The 15,037-nt window shown below is 35.1% G+C and overlaps 2 protein-coding genes across 3 annotated transcripts; one reads left to right on the top strand and one right to left on the bottom strand.

The window, feature by feature from the left end:
- The first annotated feature begins 240 nt into the window (after positions 1-240).
- On the top strand, positions 241-4,943 carry LOC140790150 (uncharacterized). Of its 2 annotated transcripts, none has more exons than XM_073140093.1 (3): positions 241-420; positions 573-2,704; positions 4,461-4,943. In XM_073140093.1, exon 2 carries the CDS (start codon positions 589-591, stop codon positions 2,449-2,451), a length of 1,863 nt encoding a protein of 620 aa, XP_072996194.1. In that variant the 5' UTR covers positions 241-420; positions 573-588; the 3' UTR covers positions 2,452-2,704; positions 4,461-4,943. The 2 variants fall into 2 exon arrangements, with proteins under 2 accessions (XP_072996194.1, XP_072996195.1); XM_073140094.1 differs by having other exon boundaries at positions 281-339.
- Positions 4,944-5,908: 965 nt separating this feature from the next.
- On the bottom strand, positions 5,909-13,538 carry LOC140791396 (probable RNA 3'-terminal phosphate cyclase-like protein). Its single transcript, XM_073141953.1, has 6 exons — positions 13,275-13,538; positions 13,006-13,155; positions 11,166-11,347; positions 10,908-11,083; positions 8,820-9,033; positions 5,909-6,493 (listed from the first exon to the last, which is right to left on the bottom strand). Exons 1-6 carry the CDS (start codon positions 13,477-13,479, stop codon positions 6,284-6,286), a joined length of 1,137 nt encoding a protein of 378 aa, XP_072998054.1. The 5' UTR covers positions 13,480-13,538; the 3' UTR covers positions 5,909-6,283.
- Between the last annotated feature and the right edge of the window lie 1,499 nt (positions 13,539-15,037).

The following is a 15,037-nucleotide window of genomic DNA, read 5'->3' as shown; positions in this document are numbered from 1 at the left end:
CCAATAAAATTGTTATATATAAGGCAACATATATATATATATATATATATATATATTGTTTCGCTATTGTGTAACTTCTATTTTGCATGTTAATCACCAAATTGTCTTAATAATTATTTCATGTATACATAATATATCTAAGTTTGATACAAGCAAATTATGTATACATGATTTCTTTGAAGAATTCGACATCTAACGGTTGATATATCTATCCATTTAAATTTCCTAGGGTTTCCATCTTCCTTCCCCTCCATAATTCCATTAATAATTAAATATCCATCCTCTGCAATCTCCCTCTTCTCTCCTTTCGAACCACGGCCGAGTAGCTATCGTTTCCAGGTAGCCCTTCCTCTCTCTTTCTCTTCCCTTGAAACAACGATCTTGGTCAATTCCTCTTCTCTCGAAACGAGATGGATTCAGGTAACAAGCTCGGAATTCTGAGCCGAGCTTAATGATCTCGATTGCAAACTCTGCTTGAGAACATTCAATGAAAATTTTAGAATTTTTTGCTTCAAGCAACAGCTTCTGTAGGTCATATATCCGCCGAAGTGATCGTCCACTTCTGATTGCAGTAGAAGTTTCATCTCAATGGCATCAAAGTTTCCACCTTTAGTTCGATCCAGGAGATCACCTATCTGGTTCTCTCTCAAGCATCGCTTCTTCTCAAGCGTGGCGAGTGCCGATCCTGCCCATAACCCTGTAGAAACTGGTCTTCACACTGTAAATAGTGTGATTTCGCTCTCATCCTGCAACGCGATATTGCGTGCTTCGGTCTTGGAAGGGAGAGGTTTCCAGTCATTTATGCTTGTATATAAGGACATGGTGAAAGCAGGAATTATTCCTGATGTTGAAACATTGAATTGCTTGATAAAAGTCCTATGCGAGTGGGGGCGCGTGGACTTAGCGCTGGACCAGTTTCACAGGATGAGAAACAAGCAATGCACACCAAACAGTCAGACCTTTGAGATAGTCATTGCGGCTCTTTGCTCGAGCGGCAGGGTAGATGAATCTGTTGAGATCTGGAATCAAATGTTAGAGCTTGGCTGCACTCCAGATTATGATTTTTATTTTAGAGTTATACCTCTCTTTTGCAGGTTTAATAAGTTTGAGGAAGGGACTAAGTTGTTCCGAATGATGAAAGATAATGGTCTTCAACTGGATGATTCCCTGTACGGTGCTCTGATTTCATGTTTGTGTGAAAATAATTTGTTGGATGATGCTGTTGATCTTTTTGAAGAGCTGATAGAGTTGGGGTTTGCTCCATTGACTAGCATGTATGTCGATATTGTAAATGGCTATTGTAAATTGGGAAAGTTCTCTGAAGCAATGATCTTCCTGGATGAAGACTGTATTTGGGAAACTGAGCCATGCAACGCATTGCTGAGAGGCTTCTGCAATGTGGGCCGATTTCATGAGGCAACTATCTATCTGAAAAAGATTGACAAGAGGGGGCTGAGCAATATTAACTCTTGGAATATTATTATAAGAGCGTTTTGCAACAAAGGAAACGTCAAAAGAGCATATGAAGTTATATGTAGAATGGTCATATCTTCCTTTATGCCTGATGAGAGTACTTATTCTGCAATTATAACTGGTTACTGTAACATGGGCTTGTATGAGAATGCTTTAGATGTGTTTAGATGGGCCAGTGTCCATGACTTGTATGTGGATTCAGAATCTTGCTCGGAACTAATAGAGGGTTTGTGTCATGTGAAGAGGATTGAGGAAGCTACTGAGATCTTTTGCTATCTTGCTGGTAAAGGCTACAGTGTCACTGCAAAGTCACTCAATATGTTAATTCAGGGGAACTGTCTTGATGGAAATGTGCGTGAAGCTATCAGACTGCGTTCTTTGGCAGTTTGCAATGGTAACTCTTGTATGCCTATAACATATGCCACAATCTTGCTTGAATTGCTGGATTTGAAGAAAGAAAAGGAGGTGCTAGCACTTTTTGCACAAATGTTGCTGGAAGGTTGTATACTAGATGTCTCAATGTACCGTGTTCTACTACGCAGCTTCTGCACTAAAACCACAATATGGGAAGCTGCTGTTTTGTTTAATAATATGGTGCATCATGGCTTTATTCCAGACCTTGAAACACTTGAAATGTTAGTTTTTAATATGGCAACATCTAATTTATTGAATAAGATAGTGGATAGCTTAGCTAAAGTAATAAATCACGGTGAACTCCAAAGTCCTAGAATATGTAACATAGTGATATCTGGCCTAGTGAAGGAAGGCCATAAGAGTGAAGCTTGCAAGTTTTTGGATCAGATGCTAGAAAATGGTTGGGTGCCTGATCCCCAGACACATGCTTTGTTGGTAGGGAATGCAGATGTAGAAGAAAATAATGGAACCAGTGAAAACTACCAAATTGCTGGTGGTGATAAAGTAAGCAACATACTGGTTGAGGGGCTAGATGTTGGTCAGAAGAATATCAATACGACATAGTGCATAATGTTATTGTGGCATAAAAGTATGAAGACAGTCGAGCTAGTGGAGACCTCATAATTTTCAGATTAGCCCATCTTATATGGGAAGATCCATCAGGAAAATGTCATCACTCTTGAGTGTCCGATGGCTGTGGTACCTGCAAGACTATAAAGTTGTTTCTGTACTAATCGGGAAAAAGGTGTTTATGTCTTCTGACTTGCTACAATCATGGAACCTATGTCACTTGGGTTGAGTAAAGCACTTTGTTCAGGTTGGATTATTTCTTTTTTGTTAGGTTCTTCCTTTCATCAAGTTATTTCTTATCATTTTGTTTACTGGTGCTAAATTTTTTTTCTAAACTAATATGTTACATCTTACAAAGTTATAATAGTTTCCATTATATTCTTTGTGTATAATATTCTGGAATATGTTATGAATAAATGTTATAACCCTTTGACCTTCTCATGTCCTCATTCTTCCCCTATCAGCTATAACATCTGCTACATATGTAATTTAAGAAATAGTTGGAGACTTTTATGAGTATGTTGTTTCACCAGGGAACTTCATAGCTTTCCTGCTGAACAAATTGGGTTACTTCTGATGGATTCCTTATTGTGCTGCTGTGTAGCCCTTGCTTTTTATGTGGAAGTCTGTATTACTACTTACTAATCCATCTGGAATGTCCTTAGAGTCTTAGACTACCTGAGTTATAGCAGTTTGCAGCAATGCCTTTTCCTCATTGCTGTAGCACCAACCCATGTGGAGTTTATCAATCTTAACTACTCTATAAATTAAATTGATCGATGAAGGATCAACAGAATACGAATTTGCTTGATTTTCTGGTCTTTGATGGAATCTGATCCCTCTTGAAGTGAGCGCCATCACTAGCATGACAGATCACAGAAATGTTTCTAATAAAAGAAAGGTTAAAAGAAAATAAATGCTGAGGTGAAGCTAGTTATTGACCAATCTTGCCTGCGAGGCTAAATTATGCCTCAGAGTGGTGATTGTTGTGTGATGCTAGTTATTGAACAAGAATAAACCACTGTCCCGGACTCTTAGCAAGACGTATGGCACACATTTATAATTTAGCCAAGAAAAATTACCCTTCCTTTTCTATTTTGATATCCTTTGTTGTCTTTGCATAAGTCAGAATCCAGATTGATCTATACATAGTCTACTGGAGTGTCAACACCTATTACACTTTTTTAAGCAAGCTCTTCTGTTTTTCCATATAAATGCAAGTCAAAGACAGTCGGTTCCTTTTCAAAAAATAAAAATAAAATAAAATAAAAAAAGAAAAAGAAAAAAAGATACAAATAAAAGAAGTACCAAGTAAAAAAACAGGTCACTTCTACATGACATCTGTTAAAGTTTTCCAAGCTTGTCAAGGTATATAATCCATTTCCTAACCCCTAGAGCATGTCATGACAATCTTCCATCATGTTTCAGAAGAACTAAGAGTTGAACTATGTACTTTCATAATTTATCTTTTCATGATGTATTGGCGGCATTTTTAAGTAGTACCTTTTGCATGTTCTTTATCCTTCCACCTATGAATTATTCAATTCTACAAATTGTTAGTCATGGTGTAGATTTAAGCGGACAATTTGCCATTGAAACCCTCTGGAAAGTTGTATTCTTCCCCAGAAGAAATATGTGTTGTTACATGTTTCCATCATCAAAATTATTTTGTTCAATTCTGTATGATTCAATCAACTGTAAGAGTGTAAATATACTTCTAAATTAAAAATGATTCCAAAGTGAATTGTATTATCGCTACCATTACTTCCAGATGGACAGCTGTCTCCATCAACTTGCGAAAATCTTATTATTACATATTTTTGGAAAGCCATGCAACATGTTCTTCTATGTAATTTTGAATGAAGTCATTCACATCTATGTCTTAAAGATCATCATTATTTTATGTCTCTTAATAGGTTGGAAAATTTAAGCTACAGTATATGGAGAATATTAGAGCTGTAATTATCTTGTATTTATCTCATTTTCTTCTTTTTTTCTTTCAGGATATGAATGTCCTTCAAAGGTTGTCAATACTTTGCCACAGCTGTTTTTTGGTTATAACACCTTTTAAAGCAGAGCTACATCATCAAATTCAAATAATTAGTATACTAAAAGCAATAGTTGACTGACCAAAATTTTCAAATTTGCTTCTGATCACATGAAAATTTGGTATAACTTGTGTTAGGAGGGATTGAAAAGCCTAATAAGTGGCAGCAACTCTGACATGTACCAAGTGATCTGTTCCAAGTGATCTGTGCCTGTGGATAGCATTATTATTGGTTGATTGAGAAATTCACCAAGAATTCTCTTTCTTTTTCTTCCATAGCAATCATCTGCTCCATGTTTAGGGTAGGCATGCAATACACACATGTACACTTGTGGATATACTGTAATGCAGTTATTTTTGTTCAACATTTTATCACGAAAACCCAATGTATATCAATATGGTAAAAACATAAGTTTATACTTAATACTTATTTGCTTAAGCTGAGTTTTTATTCTGCAAATGCATATATCAACTGAAGTTACTGATCATTTGTGAAAAATGCGGATGCTTTGCCATTGTTACATGGTGGTTTTCAGGGAGGTGGACATACTCATACCTTCTTGAAATTTACATTGCACTAAGTGAAAAATGATTTCAACTGTCAAAATAACAGTCATTTGAGTTAGTATGCTTTCAATTGTCAATTAGCGTTCTGGATAGAGGGCTTTCAATTGTCATTTAATGTATGATCCATTATTTTGGTTGGATGGAGCTTGATGTAAGCAACAGGGAGTTTTTACAATTTAATTGCATTTAGTTTTTCAACTTAATATACAAAAATTCAGTGCATATAATTTATATAATTAATACATATTTATAATAAAATGCACATAATTTACATATGCAATGCATACTAAAATTTATTACTATAAATTAAAAAATTAAATACAATTAAACTTACAAAAGTCCCCTAAGAAACATATTCTTCTCAGAAAAGAGAAGATCTCACGTTTAGACCTGTAAATATTAAATAGTCTCGGAGAAGTTGTCTCATGTTTCAATATTCTGGAACTCAGGCATTAGCTTGATTTGAATCCTTTCATGAATTTGATCTGTTGGTGGTCCAAATTGATCTTCCTGTCAAATTGCCTGTACACATTGTGTTTAGAAAAGGATGCTTAGTAGCTAATTTCCTTTCTATCTGTGCTCAACCAGTCAGTCATTTGCTTAATTACGCTGGAAATCGGAGCTTTTGCACTTTAATTATCTTTTAATTTTTCAAATTGTGTGTATTCTGTTGTAACAAAATATACATCAATTATAAAAACAGATATACACTAAATTTTATATGCTAAATCAAAAAATCAAATATAATTAAATTGTAAAAGCCCTGCTGGAAATTCTACACTGGCAACTCCGAGAAATACAATCAATTACTAGGTTTTGCCAAGTCTTACCAATAAATATCACCAACTCCAAGCCATTAAAAGCCCAAAAATAAATTCAAGATTCTGTGACATGTAGCAAGTACATCAGAATAGGTTAGAAGAAAGGTCGGACAAAGATTTTCCCAATTGCAGTTTTCTACCCAATGAAACCCATCCTCCTGTGAATAGAGATATATTTCTACATTCCCCCCTCTAGTAAGTAGTAACATCATATCCTAGTGATACAAAATGATGTTTTCTATACCATGAATCTAGTCCAGCTAGGACCAAGATTTTTAATATCTCGTACTGGAAATGATAAAGACATTGGCAGCAAGCTATGAAACTGGAACTGCTTCATAGGGGCTCAAAGATCAATTAAGAAGTCAGGCAAAAAGCATCATCTCTTTGCTCATGATATCTTTCGGGAGAGGTTCTTCATTCCGCAACCAACACATGTTAATATGACTGTGGTTGATTCCGGATCTGGCTTGATAACAAACTTAACACCAAGAAAATCCCTAATGTTTCTAAGAGTCTCTATACCATAAGGTGTAAGCTTCCCCACTCGAACCTTTGATACATCCTGTGGGCATAGAGCGCACAGAAGAAACAGCAAACCCTGCAAACAATCCAAACTAAATTGTTAGAAAGTTCAGTTAAAGGCGAGCACAATTTCTTAAATCTTAACGCAAAGCTGGCATAATTGTTATGCATGTTGCAAACTGTTCTCTTAGTGCAATATTTGAGATATGCCAGTTAAGTATGAAGATGTTTGAATGTACTAATTCAGGATCTCTTTTGAATAAGTACAGAAGTACAACAAGCTGAAAAAATGAAGACAGGATAATCAAGAAAAAAGCACATGCCCATTGTTCTAAATTTGAAATCTTTATAGTTATCAAGACTTCTTAAGCACCTATGAAGAATGTAACCTTTTGAACTGGAATGACCTCAAAGGATTTGAGACTGTAGTTTTATCCAGTATTGCCTCAAAATTTTACTTATCTTTGTGATGAAGACCCATCTAAAAACTTTATGCAGCATATATCCCAGATATATCTTCCATCAGATCCGTAGAACAAAAAGAATATGCAAATTCTCAACTCCTTACAGGTGTTCAAGATGTGACAAATTGTATGCATCAAATTCAACAGGGTGGCCACAGGCCCACCTGGGTTGGGGCCACGGTTTCTTAAAACAGGGAGAAAATGAAGAGAAAAAAATGGCCATCATGAGCATGAGCATGAGCTGTCAGTCAGTCTTGGAAATAATTGAAAAGATAATAATTAAATGAGGATGGAAGGTAAAACAAGAAAAGAGGAAAGGTAAAAAAGATTAAAACATATGGAACTGTCATTCCATCTTGGACAGACAAAAGAGAAAGAAACAGTAAAAGCTATCTTGAAAATTGGAAACAAAAAAATAAGGGAAGACAAAACTTAAAAATATAAGTACAAATGGAGGGAAAAAAACAGAGAGGGCCAAATAATTAATAATTTTGAATACTGCACTAAAAGAATTCTAAAAATTTAAGCTTCCGGACCAGGCTTCAAGTTTAAGTTCTTGGCCGCCTCAAGCTTCAGGTTTCGGGTCGGGCTGATCCAGGAGAGGTTAATCCCGATCCTGATCGAATTAGTCTTGGGTTGGGCCTAGTTCAGGCTCAGGCGAGATTGTGGCCCAAATTTTCAGGCTGGCATCAAGCTATCGGGACAGGTGAGCAGCCGTAACTACAGATATTGCATGCTGCATTGCTGCTGCTTATATGCAGATATTGCATGCTAGCAGTGTAATTAAATCGAATTCAATCAGTGTACAAAGATTGGAGTCCTATCCATTTTTGTTGAATTCAGACTCAAATCAAATATCAAATGGATAGGTAATTGTTACATCCATATCCAATTCATTTATTATCGGATTATGTCAGACTTAAATATGATTCAATTTCAATTGCATAATGGACCAGATTCGAATTCCTCATGAATAACCAGTATACAATGAAATAAAGAAAAATACAATAATCTTATTACAAAGAAACATGTCACAGATTTGTGACTCAATTATGAAAGTTTAATAGCTAAAAATTAGAGCATCAATATTTTAATGATCTCACCAAAAATGACATAAGCTTTAACAAATTAAGCAACCATAAAAGTTGTGCAAAAGTTATTTTTCGAGAGACTCGAGATTGCTATATAAGAATTCCAGTAATCCAAGGCTTCTATTTACATAATTTAAGTATTGGACTATATAACCATTATCTACGAGCTTAAAAAGAAAAAGGAAAAAAGGAAACTTATATATCCACCAGAGATCTGATGGATATTTGAACAGGATCCGCTGTGAATCTAGATCCGGTTAGATCCAAAATTACTCAAACAGAATCTAACCTATTTATTTATAGATCAAAAAATTAAGATCCGACTCCGAGTTAGTTGGACTCGGAGAAAATTCGGTATCAGATTATTTAAATTTGATTACACCCTTATTTCGCGCACAAAAGTACAATTACAACTATACTCACTTCTACCATTGGAGAATTCTAACAACCGCAGAAGTGACCAAATGCACATACACAGAAACAAAGAATGACAAATAAAAAGAGAAATCCTTGTATATAGAAATGAAAAATATACTAAGAACAAACTTCCTAGCAGTGAGATGCTAGCCCAATAGCATGTAGTACATGAAACTTCTAATTTCTATTGAGAAACTCCTATATCCAACCTTATATCAACCAAACTTTTCTGTTGAATGCACGGAAGGAGGTCAACACATTGTAACTGAAATATAACTCAAGTTCTTGAAAACTATTGGGGGGAAACATGCAATGATAACATCACTAAATTTGACTGCCAATATGAAAGCCCCATCAGCACTTAAATAATAAGATTGCATCAATTCGAATTTTACAAGTGAAAAAGAAGGATAAATATGAAAGAACAGACCTGGTGGGTTGAATCAACCACTCCTCCTTGATCTATTTCTTCGAGTAGCATTGAAGCAACTTGAACACCAACATCCTCTGGAGGCATTAGCTCTGGTTTCTCCTCAGTATATTCCTCCATTTCGTCAGCTTTTGGGTAACTTACTGAAGTATCTGCAGATATTAAACAGCCTGACGTTGTCTCTGCAACTAGAGATATGCCATAGCCTGGTGACCTGCCACATGAGTTAACTTACTGGTTATTAAGAAACTAGATCAGAACAGAATCATTTATTACCAAAGTTGGTAATAAATAGCTTGTAAGATTTCGATAGCTAACTAATAAGTCTAATATCAATAGAGAAGATGCTCAATTGCCTATCAAGGACACAACCAAAACAATTCACTGATTGGAATGACTCGCCATGAGCAGATTTAGTTGATAAAACCAACCTTGAAAATAGATATGTGATGTTCCATGATCTCATCTATGATTTCCAATGGAAGGAGAGATGCAATACCATAAAATTAGATACTAGGAGGGAAAGCTAATGCCAAATATAGTGCATACAATCCTACAAATACTCTAATAGCGCTGAGGGAGTAGCAGGAGAGAAGTGGTAAAAAAATGTTACCTCACTACTTACTCTAATGGCGAGAGGGATGCAATACCATAACGTCAGATACTAGGAGGGAAAGCTTATGCCAAGAATGGTGCATGTAATACAATCATACAACTGCTCAAATGGGATGCCCAAGATAAAGAGAAACCCTTAGGCTAGTTCCCGTGGAGTGAGTAACGTGCTTCCCTTTGAGGAAGAGGAAGGAGGAGAAAAGTAGTAAGAAATGTTAACTCATTAATTACCTCTAAAAGCTTAAACTTTTAGATTAATTAGTGAGTTAACAACTTACATCAGAGCAAAAGGTCTTGATTTTGATTCCTGTTAGGCCAACCTTGTTAACTAAATCAAAAAAACTTAAGCTGATAGAGAATAATGGATTATTATTTTAATTTCCTTCTCATTGTTCTTTTATCCCTTATTTGAGTTTAGCTCAACCATGCAAAATGGAAGAACCCTTCATGATGTTATATCAATATCACCAGGATTATAATCAACAACCTGCTTCTGCTTGTTAGGAGGCACAAGCAAGGATATTTATCTTGGAAGTAGAAGAACTACTAAAACTTCATAAAACCCTCGCAAAGTTTTATTTTCAAAGAAAGGAAACCCTTTATGGGTTGTATCCTAGGACACAGAAAGGGATATTCTATGTCGTCGACAAAAGCCTAAGCTCATGACATCATTGATCTTTTGGCTAATTAGCGGACAAAAATGAAAATACTGAGGATTGCATGTAAATCTATATCAAACCATGATTCAAATATTTTTGTTATTTGATATTAAATGGAAATAATTCATAATCATCGATCATAAGGTTAACACTGTTCTAAACCAACACATTTGATTCTCTATTAGATATAACCATACGAGCGGACTATAAACATCTTATTAGAAAACAAAGCAACCAATAAGAAATATTATGAAATCTCCCACTCTTGAGAGGATGTCCTTCTGTTGAGGAACATTATTAGAGTGAATGTTCAACTTCTTCATATCATGAGTTTGAACAAATGAGAGAATTTTTAGTACCATGAATAAGATATATAGAGAAGATATAGCTTCAATTGGTGCAAATTAATAATCTAGAATTGAAATAAGAAGCAATTCCCCATTGGTAGCAAACAGATATCCCTTAAGCAGCAGAAATGGTATTATAAGAAGCAAAGGAATTATACTTCTTTTCTTGGAAGAGGATACTTAGCCAACTTTCATAAATAATTGTCGTCATTATATGGATAACCCCTATTGTGAAAGGGCTATTATTGTATAATTGGTGGGTAGAGCCAAAGAGTGAAATTTACAAGATCATAGTAATACTTAATCAAATGAAAGAACTGGTTCCCATATACAGGAAGGACCTAGCATGTCCAATGAGAAATAATCAATACGTAAAATTGAGTACTGTCAAGCACTAAGTGAGAATGCATCTAGTACTGGATATCCAGGAATACCAATCAACTATTGTTCAGAAGAATGTCTGAGAGTACCTTCCACCAGCTGGACCAGATCTATGGTCGGTGAATATATGGACATCGGGAATGAAGCTATTCAAGATTCCACGAGCAGCATATATCATACGATTTCCAATCTGCGGGGACACTCTTGTAGAGAATGTTACTCCCCTAATTCTCTTAACCATTCCTTCATCTACCCAATGGGTTGCCTACGGATTCAATTAAGCTTAAGTGAAATAATAGGCACGAGCCAAATAAAACATTTGTTAGAAAAAAAAAAGTATATGCTACCGTTAAAGTATTAGGGACAATAGGAACTCGAAGGGTGACTTCTCCACCACCAAGAGGTGGAGCACCCCGGCTTTCAATCTTCAGTTCCAATCCTTCTAAAGGAACACCGAAACGCTTAAGCATATGCAAAGTGGTTGTCCGGAAAGTATCCACAGATGGGTCCTTAGGATCGTTAGTAATTCCTGCAAGTGAAGCATCAAATTTCAACTCACATTAAACAAGAAATGAGTAGTTGATATATATCAATAAAATCCATCAGCTATCACTTTACATTATGTGTCAATACTCATGAACATCAAATTACACAGTGGATCTAATTGTTGTCCGTGATTGGCACTAATAACAGCATGAATGATGCCCACATGTAATTTAGAATCTTAGATTAAATTATTTGTAGGAACATACTTAGGGCCCATTGTTTGCTTTGAGATCAAGGGAGTCCTTGAACTTGGTCAGGGACCCAAGTTCAATAACCAAACATATTTTTTTATTTATTTTTCTCTAACCAAGTTCATTCCCCACTAACCAAAAAGAAAATAAAATAAAATTATTAATATTAATTCAAATTAATTTTAATTTTACCCTTAACATGACTTAAATCTATCAATTTTATGTTTTGTCAATATTCTCTCTCCTCTCTCTTTCCCCACCTTTCTCCTCTCTCTTCCAAAAATTACATCTTTTATTATTAAAGAGCTCTTCTTTCACCATTGCTCACAAAGAAAATAATCATGGGAAAAAATATTTGTAAACACCAATGAAAAAATTACAGAAAAAATTAATATAATTTACTGATAGGTTTAATGTGGGTTTAAAATGATTAACTTGCATTTATGTTTCATAAATTATAATAATATTTTAGTACTTTCGCATGATACATACTCAATTTCCGTAAAAAAAATAATTTTTACTCTTTTCATGTCACAACAAAGTAGTAATTACACTCATATTTCAAATCTTCTCATCTATCTCTAATTTCTCTCCAAAATAAGTACATTTCCTTCCAAAAAAATATTAAAATTCAGTAAGTCTACAATAAATTACACAGTGGTTGCGGGCTCGTGAGCTTGTTAAGCCCGCAATAACTCACTTTTTTTAATAAAATTTGCAATACAAACTTCTTATAAAATTTTAAAATAATAACATAGTAATACACATGAGCTTATAAGCAAAATAAAATTAAAAATAGTAACATTTTGTTATTACCTAAAAAAACGACATTAACCTTATGTTGTTTTAGGAAAAATCAAAATTACAAATTAAATAATAATATGTTTAGGTACCGCATAAGCTCGTTTGTGGGCTTACATGCATGTACGTAAGCTCGTCTGTGGCTTAGATGCATGTATGTAAGCTCATTGCAACTTACATGCATGTATCAAACCGTTTACATGCTGCTTGCTTGTAAGGCCGTTTGCCGACTTAAATGCATGCTAAACCCATTTGCTAGTTTACAAACACATAAGCCCGCAAATTAGTAATTTAAAAACTTTTTATGGATAAAATAATAATCTTTTTAAATTTTATCATCAAAGCCAAAGGGTTTTTTAGTCTATTAATTTTATATATCATTTGTTTCCCTCCAAAATTAATATTCTTTTCACTTTTTCACATGACATCAAAAGTAATAATCACATTTTTAGCCTAGTTCACAACCAAACAACACATTTTCGCAGCACAATTCGAAGTACCTAAATTAAGATTAAGAAATGAGCCAGAAAATCAAGTTCTGGGCTTAGCCTCAAACCAAACACAACCAAAGGATAGATACATTACAACAGCACTGGGAGGGCCTCAAAATTAATCACAAAGGCACAGATAAAGAGAAAATCAAACAAACCTTTGAGCCTAACGGAGAGGGGCTTCTTCCCGAACAAACCGAGTAGGATTAACGGCTCTATGAAGTACCCAATCGAGCGACCGATGCCACAATCATGCACAAGATTCTTCCCTCCCATCAAAACTCCCGGCTTGTACCTCAACTTCGTTCCTAATTCCCAAAGAAAACACCAACAGAAATACACCTCAAAGGACTTCACTCCACTCGAGCCAACAAAGATATCAACTTTAGCTTGGATTCCAAGCGAAGCGGAATTTTACGATGCGTACCGGTCTCGTTGATCTCGACGAGGCAGTCATCGGAGACCTTCTCGAGGAGGCGGAGGAGGGAGATCTCATGGGAGCGGAGGCCCGGCGAGGTGTCATCGGCGCGGATTTCCTCCACTACGATCGGCGTCGAAGCGAGCGTCGAGAGAACCAGCCGCTGCCGCAGGTGGCTGCTTCCCTTCAACCTCATGTACGAGGTCTTCCCCATCTCTCTATCAATCAATCTACCAGGCGAAGAAGTGTAGAACGAGAACTAGGGTTTAAGAAAATAATATTATATATATATATATATATATTGTAAGAACAAAACCGGAGTGACCGGTCGTATGAATAAACCGTTAAATAAACCCATAAATAAATTGATGGGTTAATTACGTCAACACCGCTAAACTATACCTAGTTTTTACTACGAGAACTCCTTAAACCATTTTAGATATTGGACAAAATAAAACTGCTAACGACGGTGATGAATAACGCTTAATAATAATTATACTCCTAATAAATTAACGAGCTCATCAAATTTACCAATAAAATTATGAAATTATCTAAATAGCCTCATTAATTCTCTCCGGGCTCGCATTAAGGGTGAGCTCGCACTGCCGGCAGTGAGAGAGAGATGGGTCTTAAAGGGCTCCGCCCACGCATTAGACCTCATTAAGATCCAAATGCAGCTCCTTTGTGACGTTTAAAAAGTTTAAAGGAATATTATAACTTAAAAAGATTTAAGGTGTCAGGGGGTATAGACATAATTGACCTAAAATTGATTAACCCACTGCTAAAATTGGTTCAATTCAATATGGTTATAAAATTAGAAAATAGATTAACCCATAATGCTAACTTTGTATCATGGGTGAAAATTATAATGACACGTTTGGTTTAAGACTAAGCTCCGAACTCGATTAATTAGTCTTATTTCTTAGTTTTAATGTTTTAGAGAGTAAATTTGATTAGATATGAAAATGATAAAAAGATATTTGATTACTGAAATAGTTTAGAGATTTCTAAATCAGTTCAAGAGGAGTCCATAAACTCAAAGCAAACAAGAGAGTTTGGTGGTCACGGCGGCGATAGATAAAATTTATGTTTAGAAACGGAAGATAATTAGAAATGTTAGTGATGATTATGAGATATATATATATATATATATATAGGGTCCTGATTTGGGAGGAGGAGGAGAATCTAGAGGATTAGAGCATATGATTGTGGTGGTGAGATTTATATCTAATGTTGGGGTTTGGAAAAAAATATGAAAAAAGAGAAGGAAGAGTAAAGGAAAACAAAATTATGGTCTTGTTCTTCCACATTTCTCTATATAGAAATGCTTCATTACAATTATGATATTTAATAAGTGTTATAGAATTGGATTTTGTACAACTATGATATTTAAAAAGTTTTAACAGTAATTATGTAAAAATTTTAATATGCTTGTTTTCAAAACTAATTGAACAAATAGGTAATTTTGAACTTAGGTTTAGTGTTAGTTTGTATAGTAAGGATTTGACGGGTTGATTTGACTTGACCCATTTATCTAAATGGGTCAAAACAGCTAGCTATATAAACTTAAACATAACCCGATTATTAATTGGGTTAAATGAGTTGATTCGTTTATGACTCAAACTCGATTAAAAAATAAATTATCATATTGAATTATCAGATTCAGTCAAGATTTGCCACATCCCATCCCATGCAGCCTCCAAACTTAGTTAGTGTTAGTTTGTATAGTAAGGGTTTGGCAGTTGGGTTGACTTGAACCGTTTACCTAAATG

This window comes from Typha latifolia, chromosome 6 (assembly GCF_019914945.1).
Source record: "Typha latifolia isolate L0001 chromosome 6, TyphaL0001v2, whole genome shotgun sequence".
NCBI lineage: Eukaryota > Viridiplantae > Streptophyta > Magnoliopsida > Poales > Typhaceae > Typha > Typha latifolia.
This window is presented reverse-complemented; position numbering and strand designations above follow the sequence as displayed.

Coding starts and splice junctions, on each gene's coding strand:
- LOC140790150 (XM_073140093.1), top strand. CDS start 589: ATGGCATCAAAGTTTCCACCTTTAGTTCGATCCAGGAGATCACCTATC.
- LOC140791396 (XM_073141953.1), bottom strand. CDS start 13,479: ATGGGGAAGACCTCGTACATGAGGTTGAAGGGAAGCAGCCACCTGCGG. Junction 11,348..13,005: donor CCTCTCCGTTAGGCTCAAAG/GTTTGTTTGATT, acceptor CTTCACTTGCAG/GAATTACTAACGATCCTAAG. Junction 11,084..11,165: donor TTGTCCCTAATACTTTAACG/GTAGCATATACT, acceptor TTGAATCCGTAG/GCAACCCATTGGGTAGATGA.